Source organism: Poecilia reticulata, chromosome 6 (assembly GCF_904066995.2).
Source record: "Poecilia reticulata chromosome 6, P_reticulata-male-v2, whole genome shotgun sequence".
In the NCBI taxonomy this organism is placed as follows: domain Eukaryota; kingdom Metazoa; phylum Chordata; class Actinopteri; order Cyprinodontiformes; family Poeciliidae; genus Poecilia; species Poecilia reticulata.
Genome location: NC_088835.1, coordinates 32,544,691 through 32,554,249, shown reverse-complemented (window position 1 = coordinate 32,554,249; position 9,559 = coordinate 32,544,691). Strand labels below are relative to the sequence as shown.

The window sequence follows — 9,559 nt, the reverse complement described above, 5'->3', positions numbered from 1 at the left end:
AACACCAGCAGCTGACATGGCTCCCCAGACCATCACTGACTGTGGGTACTTTACACTGGACTTCTGGCATTTCCTTCTCTCCAGTCTTCCTCCAGACTCCTTGATTTCTGAATGACATGAAAATTTGCTTTCATCTGAAAAAAGTACTTTGGACCACTGAGCAACAGTCCAGTGCTGCTTCTCTGTAGCCCAGGTCAGGCGCTTCTGCCGCTGTTTCTGGTTCAACAGTGGCTTGACCTTTGACCTGGGGAACGCAGCACCTGTAGCCCATTTCCTGCACACGCCTGTGCACGGTGGCTCTGGATGTTTCTGCTCCAGACTCAGTCCACTGCTGGAGGTCTGGACTCGGTCCTTCTCCACCATCCTCCTCAGGGTCACCTCGTCTCGTTGTGCAGCTTTTTCCTTCCCACTGAGGAGCCTTGATACTCTGCAAACAGCCTGTTGGTTCAGAAATGTCTTTCTGTTTCTCACCTCTTGCTTTAGGGCGTCAGTGATGACCTTCTGGACAGCAGTCTGGTCAGCAGTCTGACCCATGATTGCTGTGTTGAGTAATGAACCAGGCTGGGAGTTTTTAAAAGCCTCAGGAATCTTTTGCAGGTGTTCAGAGTTACTTTGTTGATTCAGATGATGGTTAACGGCTCGTTCAGAGAATCTTTTCATGAGATGCTCATTGTTTGGGTTTTCATGAGCCGTTTGCCAAAATCACAGTATTAAAACAATAAAAGACCTGAAATATTTCAGTTGGTGAGCAATGAATCTAAAATATGACAGTTTAATTTTTATCATTATGGAAAATAATGAACTTTATCACAATATGCTAATTTTTTGAGCCACGTGAAGAACTGATATAGACGATCAATATTCAAACATCAACATCATTAGACACCAGAGGGCGCTGTTGAGTCAGTCTTAGAGTGTGTGTGTGTGTGTGTGTGTGTGTGTGTGTGTGTTATTGTCCTGATATTAATGAGTTACCAGGTGAGCGGCCCCTGGGAGCCATATGGGAGGCGGCGCTGGGAGAGAGGAGCAGATAGGAGGGCGGTGACGAAACACTTGGTGTGTGTGTGTGTGTGTGTGTGTGTGTGTGTGTGTGTGTGTGTGTGTGTGTGGGTGTGTGTAAGAGGAGGAAGTGTGTTCTTGCCTCCATTAGTCCCCAGTAGCAGCAGGACGACGACGCTGCGCTGCTTCTTGTTCTCTGGTTTTAAACGGATCTAATTCTGCAGTTCCTGATCTGAACGGTGCGGAGTGCTGCTGTTTTTCTGAGGTGAATCTCCAGAAAAAAATAACATGGCGGATTTCCCCTCCAAGGTAACCACGGAGACCAGCTCCCCACAGCCCCAACAGGGGGCCGGCAGGCTGCGGGGGCTGGCTTCCAGCGCCACCTCCAGGATGGACGTGTCGTTCCTGCGCAGTGTCCCGGCGGCACTGATGGCGGCTGAAACGGTAAGAACTGCTCTGACCCGGTTCCTACAGACCGAACCACCATCAGTCTCTGAACCAGAGTTAATCCATCTAAACAGACGACGTTTCGCCTGAAAGAAGCACAGAGAACCTTCATTGTGCTAATATTTTTGCTACTTTAGCTCCAGAGCCATGATGGCACCTGGCAGCTGAATGGCAGGAAAAACAAAGTGTACAGCAGCAAATATCAACACTGAGGCGTAGATCTGATTGTCCTCTTGGTTTTTCTACAAAATGGGAAAGACAAGAGAAGCTGGTTTACTTCGAGACCTGAACAGGAAATCACTCCCATTCATTTTGAAACTTCAGAGTAAAGTACCGATTATGCAATCGGGTTCTGGTGTTCAGGGTCCTAGTGATGGTTTTCAGTCCAGTTCCAGAACGACTGGGAGGTTTCTGTGGTTCTGCAGCAGCATCTCCTACTGACTATGCAGTGACCCAGTTCTGCATTGTTAACATCAATTTATTAGCATCAATCTGTTAACATCACTCTGCTAGCATCACTTTGTTAGCATGAATGAAACCTGATTGAAACCTGATTGACACCTGATTGACACCTGATTGAAACCTGATTGAAACCTGATTGAAACCTGATTAAAACCTGATTGAAACCTGATTGAAACCTGATTGAAACCTGATTGAAACCTGATTGAAACCTGATTGAAACCTGATTGGAACCTGATTGAAACCTGAATAAAACCTGAATAAACCTGAATAAAACCTGACTGAAACCTGATTGGAACCTGATTAAAACCTGATTGAAACCTGATTAAAACCTGATTGAAACCTGATTGAAACCTGATTGAAACCTGATTGGAACCTGATTGAAACCTGAATAACACCTGATTGAAACCTGATTGAAACCTGAATAAAACCTGATTAAAACCTGATTGAAACCTGATTGGAACCTGATTGGAACCTGATTGAAACCTGATTAAAACCTGATTGAAACCTGATTGAAACCTGATTGAAACCTGATTGAAACCTGATTGGAACCTGATTGAAACCTGAATAACACCTGATTGAAACCTGATTGAAACCTGAATAAAACCTGATTAAAACCTGATTGAAACCTGAATAAAACCTGATTAAAACCTGATTGAAACCTGATTGGAACCTGATTGGAACCTGATTGAAACCTGATTAAAACCTGATTGAAACCTGATTGAAACCTGATTGAAACCTGATTGAAACCTGATTGGAACCTGATTGAAACCTGAATAACACCTGATTGAAACCTGATTGAAACCTGAATAAAACCTGATTAAAACCTGATTGAAACCTGAATAAAACCTGATTGAAACCTGATTGAAACCTGAATAAAACCTGATTGAAACCTGAATAAAACCTGATTGAAACCTGATTGAAACCTGATTGAAACCTGATTGAAACCTGATTGAAACCTGATTAAAACCTGATTGAAACCTGAATAAAACCTGATTGAAACCTGATTGAAACCTGAATAAAACCTGATTGAAACCTGAATAAAACCTGATTGAAACCTGATTGAAACCTGATTGAAACCTGATTGAAATCTGAATAAAACCTGATTGAAACCTGATTAAAACCTGATTGAAACCTGATTGAAACCTGAACTTTCCTGCTGGTTGCTGTTCTCTGCGTCGCTCCAGCTGAATGTTACTCAGAACTGAGGAAGATCTGCAGCAGATTCACAGAGAAATTATGACCAGACTAAAAATTAAAATGATTTCACTAATTCGTCATGTTTCTGATGGTTCTGGTTCTGGTCCGCTGGCCTTCTCCTCCTGCAGCCTCTCTTCCTCTGTGCTGCAGGTGTTGGGCCTGCTGCACTGGGCTCTGATCGCTGGCGCCCCCTACTGGCGGTTCTCCGCCTACGGCTGGGTGATGTTTGTGGCCGTCGCTCTGTGGATCCTCACCACCCTCCTCTTCCTCGTCCTGCTCTTCAGCGTCCCCCAGAGGTTCTCCGCCGTTCCCTGGACCATGACGGTAGGTGGAACGGCTCATTTCTGGGCCTTGCTGAGGTCCGGTGGTACTGGTACCAGGTAAAGCTTGAGGTGCGGAAGGTGAAGTGGTGAAGATTAGCAGAACCTGACCCGGTTCTGGTGTCGTTTGCAGGTGATGATGTATAACGGAGTGGCCGCCCTGCTCTACCTCACTGCCTTCCTGACCAACGCCGCCACGGTCCGGTGGTTCAGCGGGCCCTTCCACGGACACATCGGCGCTGCTGCTGTAAGTTCTCCGTTATTCCCCCACAGCATGATGCTGCCGCCACCATGCCGGAGAGCCTCTCTCCTCCAGGCAGCCATCTTGTCGCCGTGTCTCATCTGACCATTAAGCCAGAAGACCGACACCTGAAGGTCTGCAGGAGTCCGTTTCCACGGCGATGGCCGTCCTACTTCCTCCACGCTGGGTTAGCCTGGATGAAGACGGCGAGCGAGAGCGAACCGATGGGTTTTACTCTACAGGCTCCAGAACCCAAATTACTGCTGTCTGTGTAATGAATCTTCCTCCTGTGGAAGCTGGCAGCTCGCTCCTCATCATCACTGCGGGATTTACCTGCGTTACCATGGAAACGCTGCTTGGAACCGACGGGATCTTCAGATGTGGATTGGAGAAAGTTCCCCGCTTTGACCAAAACCCAAAGCGTGGAGCAGAGATGACCCACCACCAGGTCCAGGCTTTGGTTCTGGACCTCTCTGGACCGGATCCAGCGGATCTGGATCCTGTCAGGATTTAAAGTCTGACATGGAAAAGTACAGATCAGGAGTTTTACAGCCGCATGACGCCGTCACACCCTCAGATCACCTGATCAGCTTTTACTGCGTCGTTTCAGATTAAAGGCGTGAAAAGGTTTAACCTTTGACCCTCTGCAGCAGGAAACCAGGGATCTGAACAGAAAATGATTCACGAGGAGAATAATTAACAAGATTTCACTGAACTCCGCCTTCAAACGGCTTCTTCTCAGATGATGGTCAGGTGAGCGAGAGACGGCAGTCAACAGGTTGAGGTCAGAGGTCACCAGCATGGTGGCTGGCACCAACAGGGACTGGAGAACCAACCAGCTGCTGATTGGTTGTTTCTCCAAGTGGGGATCCATCAGGGTTCCTTCTGCGCAGCCGCAGGTCGGCTGCAGGTCAGCCGCAGGTCAGCTGCAGGTCAGCCAGCTGCAGGTCAGCTGCAGGTCAGCCAGCCGCAGGTCAGCCAGCCGCAGGTCAGCCGCAGGTCAGCTGCAGGTCAGCCAGCCGCAGGTCAGCTGCAGGTCAGCCGCAGGTCAGCCAGCTGCAGGTCAGCTGCAGGTCAGCTGCAGCTCCGACTGCGACCGTCTGCAGATGTTTCTCTTCTCTCTGCAGTTCTTCGGAGCGTCGCTGACGCTGCTGTACGGCGCCGGAGCTTTCCTGTCCTACCTGGACTGGAGGGCCGACGGAGGGAACGCCGCCACCAGCACCGTGCCCACCTAGGACCACCAGAACCAGTAGAACCACCAGAACCAGTAGAACCACCAGAACCAGTAGAACCACCAGAACCAGTAGAACCACCAGAACCAGGCCTTCACATGGACCCAGTAATCATCCGAGTTCAGCATCCATCCAGTTCTCCAGATTCGTCGTCTTACTTTGCTGGAAAAGGAAACGCTGGAGGTCTTCCTCAACCTGATGAAGATCTGATCGGACCAGATCAGAACCGAACCACCAACTGGTTCAGATCCGGTCCGATTCAGGTTTTCTCTCAACTCCAGCTCACGAATCCTTTCGACCCGTTTGGGTTTTACTCTCAGCGTTCTGTTTACCGTCTGGACCGGTTCCGCCTGAGCATCTGGATCTGTTTACAGGCAGTGACTGACCTTTGACCTGGAACCACTTCATCACGGCTCCATTTCAGTCCGGATCCTGGAGGTTCTGGAGGAAACGGTGAATTTCTCCTCCAGGATCAAAATGTTTAATCCTAAAAAACGTTTTAATTGAAGATTTTTGAATCTGAATGTTTTAATAATTACTCACAGCAAATTTCAGCCACTCTGTTCGTGACCCGGAGTGGAAACTCTGTGGAAGGACGACCTCAGGCTCAACCAGAATCCAGTGAACCTTCAGGCTGACATGCTGCTCATGAATTACTGAAGATTTTGAAATGAAATTAAAATCTGTAAATAAAAATAGTTAAAGAAAGTCGGCAGCTTGATGATAAAAGTTTAAATTATTTGTGTTCAGATCAAAGTGTTTGGTTTGTTTCCTTCACTTTAAATGAAAATGTTTGTTTACACAGAACGATCAGATCCAGACGTTCATGTTTTCATTTCACTGTAATCAGATTTAAAGTTCATTTTATGAGACATATTTACAATAAAGGACTTTAAACTTTCAGTCAATTTCATCTAAACATTAATTTTAACATTTTCATCAGACAATTTATTCACAAACATTAAAATCACCATGACGACATTCAGCGGAGGAAAATGATCCAGTTCAATCAACTGATATCACCCATTCATTCATTCATTCATTCATTCATTCATTCATTCATCCATCCATTCATTCATTCATTCATCCATTCCTCAGTGAGTTCTCAGTCTTGAATCAGGTCAGAGTTTCTGTCAGACTCAAAGCAGCAGCTCCAATATGAGGCCCAAGCAGGTTCTGGAGGTTCTGGTGGTTCTGGTGGGTTTACTGGTGTCCAGCAGAACCTGCCGGGTTCAGTGGAGTCACCAGCAGATCCTGACTCTGGTCCAAACCTCGACCCTCTTTAGCCTGAAAACACAGGAAGCAAAGGAGAGGCTGGCAGCGTGTCGATCTGCTCGGGTCGGCGCCGCTGCACTCACCGCTCGGTACTCCACAAACATCTCCTTGAAGGCCATGAAGTCGGTGAAGGTGAGCAGCATGTCAAAGATGTCGTCTGGGACTTCCTCTTTGTGCTGCCTGCAGATGACAGGAGAGAGCTTCAGTCTGCCACCTGGTGGCCCGGAAACAGAAGCGCAGTTTGAGTTTCTGAGCTGCTGAACGGCATCTTGTCATGTCTACACCAGAAATCACCATAAACACAGCAGCAGGTTAGAATCAAACATCTGTAAACATGAATGGAAACATGAAGAGGCTCCATGTTAGCTCTGACGGTTTGGCAGCTCTGAGCTTCCGTAGCTCACATCAGCAGCTGTGTGAAGCTGGCCATGTTGAAGCCGGGGATCTTCTCCATCAGATATTTCTCCAGAGGTTTCTCCAGCAGCTCCACCTGCAGAGCAACGGCCAATCAGAGGCATGATGCTGCCAGCGACGGCCAATCAGAGGCACGATGCTGCCAGCGACGGCCAATCAGAGGCACGATGCTGCCAGCGACGGCCAATCAGAGGCACGATGCTGCCAGCGACGGCCAATCAGAGGCACGATGCTGCCAGCGACGGCCAATCAGAGGCACGATGCTGCCAGCGACGGCCAATCAGAGGCACGATGCTGCCAGCGACGGCCAATCAGAGGCACGATGCTGCCAGCGACGGCCAATCAGAGGGACGATGCTGCCAGTAACGGCCAATCAGAGGCACGATGCTGCCAGCGACGGCCAATCAGAGGCACGATGCTGCCATCACCGGCCAATCAGAGGCACGATGCTGCCAGTAACGGCCAATCAGAGGCACGATGCTGCCACTCACATATTCGTTGAAGATCAGAGTGTAGCTCAGCTTGTTCTCATCAGAATCCTCAAACTCCAGGTAGTGTCGGTCCAAGAAGGTGCGCTGGACCAGCTGGAAGTTCTCCTCTGCAGACATGAACACAAACCAGTGGCTCTAACTGGGATCGCTGGGTCCACTGGTTGCCTCTGCACATTGAACTCAGTTACCCATGACGATCTCCAGGATGCAGCCAATCAGCGTGTCGAAAGCCGCCTCTGCTGCTGAGGAGCTGCATGGAGGACAGTCATTAGGTTCACAGACAGGAAGTGATGTCACTACACAGCGTCACCAGTCTGACCGGAACCACGATTCTGGTGGGTTCTGGTGCCAACAGCGACCACATATGGACCAGGTTCGGTTATAGTGGACTGAAAATGTTATAATCTATAAATGATGGATGGATGAAGAGGAATCATCAAATGAACATATACGAATCAGTTCTAGCGTCTCATTTAGGGTCTGAATGAATCGGAACCATTTGGACCGAAGCGAACAAAGCGACTGGTTCTATTTACAGACCGAACTCCGCTGGTTCTGGTCGGGAAATCAGCTGACCCACCATGACGCAGCGATCAGTTCCTCCTCCATACGAACCGGTCCAGACTCAACTGGGCGGCAACACAGAGAACAGTTCAGTTAGCAGTTCACGTCAAGAGATCCGATTACACCGATAGAGTTCAGTCCAAACGTGGCACTAATGTTCCGGGTCCCGTTCATTAATTCTTTATAAGACTTTAGTTTACTTACTTCCTGAACAAACCTGTTTGTGCGAGCCGTTTGGTGATCAACAAAGGAATCTCGTTGTCAAGGAAACGGCGGTATTATGTGGGTCTCTAAATACCTTCCGGCAGAACAAGATCCGGTGGCCGTTTGGTTCCCAAGTAGAGATGAAGATGGAAACACGTTCAGTCTGCCGCTTTCTTTTAATAAATGGTGTTTATTAATAAACTAGGGAATCATTTAAAAGTTGAAGTGTTGATGGCTGACACTGGGAACAAAGACTTCAGAACCGACTCAGGTCTTTGGTGAAATTCCGCCTCCCGGTGTCAGGAGCGCGAACTGCAGGCAGAGAGGATCCGTTCATTTCATGATGCATCATATCATCATGTCAAGGTTGTGACCTTCAGTTTAATCGGCAGCTAACAACATTATAAAATAAATAAACGAAGTCTTCCTACATCGTTTTGTTTCGTTTTTAATCGCAAAGACAATCGGTCCGTTTCCAGCTTTTGCCAATTAAGCCTCACAAATATGCGCTGGTTGCTGGAGGTCCAACACTGGGTCCGATCAGCTCACCTGGTCCTGGTTCTGGTCCACTGGGTCCGCTGCTGTGATGCAGCATAATATTGGTTATGTTTCTGACAGAAACTTGGCTGAATGACAATAAAGAACCGACCGTACTAATTGAATCAGCGCCTTCTAACTGCGATTTTTAAGTGAGAATAGAAAACATTAAAAGGAGGAGGCGTGGCCTCAGTATTTAAGAATACCATAAATTGTAGTAAAATCTCTTTGGGTCATTTCACGTCTTTCGAGTATCCGGTTAAAGGACACAAACGAACTTTGATATCAACTTTATACAAAACTCCAACATATGTGGAAAATTTCTTTACTGACTTGAATGAGCTTCTGTCTCTCATATTCATCGATTATGATTGTTTAAAGTGAAGGTTGTGACTGGTAGGAAGAAATCTCCACGGAGAAATGCACAAACTGATCAATCTGCAAGAAAACTGCAGAGGAGCTGAACGGAAATGGCATTAAACTCAATTCACATTTATTATGAAATCTATAAAAAAAAGACGACGTAACTGTCACACAACACTAAAACATGCAAGAGAGGCTTTTTTCAGATGTCATAAACAAAACCATTAACAAAGCTCAAGCTTTAATTGCTACTGTTGACAGGCTCACAAACCCTCCTGACCAGGAAAAGAATATTGTCCAATCACCATTTTTTTTTAAATCTCAGTCTTTGTAAGGTAATAAAAGGTTTTATGCTCTTACTTTGTCTCTTCCCATAAAATGTGTTATTACCGGTAAACGCCATTTTTATGAATTAGAAGAAGGAAGGTACAAAAGTCCCACCGCTTCACATGTGGCATCATTGAAAAGCCCTAAATGTCTCCAGATACCAAAAGGCATTAAATCAGTAGAATGCAGGGGGGGTGGGACATATTCACGTTTAGAAATGTCCTCTACAGAGGACAGAAATGAACTGCTGCTAGTCAGGAGGATATGATGTCGCCACCTGAACTGCAACAAGTTTTCAGCTTCTTTTCAGAGAAAATTTAAAAAATCAGATGATTAATCTGCACATCCACTCCAAAGCCAGTACCAATGCTGGGCCCACTCAAAATAAATACTGGAAAAATGACCCAATCCGTTTGGGGATCCATTTTGGTGGCCTCAGGGTCGCATCTCTGCTTTTTGCGGATGATGTGGTCCTGTTGGCTTCAT

General features: G+C 47.0%; 2 protein-coding genes across 6 annotated transcripts; one reads left to right on the top strand and one right to left on the bottom strand.

Moving 5' to 3' along the window:
* The first annotated feature begins 1,145 nt into the window (after positions 1–1,145).
* Positions 1,146–5,801, top strand: pllp (plasmolipin). Of its 2 annotated transcripts, XM_017305088.2 has the most exons (5): positions 1,146–1,238; positions 1,309–1,443; positions 3,256–3,429; positions 3,559–3,672; positions 4,794–5,801. In XM_017305088.2, exons 2-5 carry the CDS (start codon positions 1,390–1,392, stop codon positions 4,899–4,901), a joined length of 450 nt encoding a protein of 149 aa, XP_017160577.1. In that variant the 5' UTR covers positions 1,146–1,238; positions 1,309–1,389; the 3' UTR covers positions 4,902–5,801. The 2 variants fall into 2 exon arrangements, with proteins under 2 accessions (XP_017160577.1, XP_017160576.1); XM_017305087.2 differs by having other exon boundaries at positions 1,167–1,443.
* arl2bp (ADP-ribosylation factor-like 2 binding protein) lies at positions 5,722–8,136 on the bottom strand. Of its 4 annotated transcripts, XM_008412696.3 has the most exons (7): positions 7,847–8,114; positions 7,659–7,707; positions 7,267–7,328; positions 7,079–7,185; positions 6,578–6,663; positions 6,257–6,353; positions 5,722–6,185 (listed from the first exon to the last, which is right to left on the bottom strand). In XM_008412696.3, exons 2-7 carry the CDS (start codon positions 7,685–7,687, stop codon positions 6,102–6,104), a joined length of 465 nt encoding a protein of 154 aa, XP_008410918.1. In that variant the 5' UTR covers positions 7,688–7,707; positions 7,847–8,114; the 3' UTR covers positions 5,722–6,101. The 4 variants fall into 4 exon arrangements, with proteins under 4 accessions (XP_008410918.1, XP_008410917.1, XP_008410919.1 ...); XM_008412695.3 differs by having other exon boundaries at positions 5,722–6,353; positions 7,860–8,136; XM_008412697.3 differs by having other exon boundaries at positions 5,722–6,353; positions 7,619–7,707; positions 7,847–8,132.
* Positions 8,137–9,559: the final 1,423 nt, after the last annotated feature.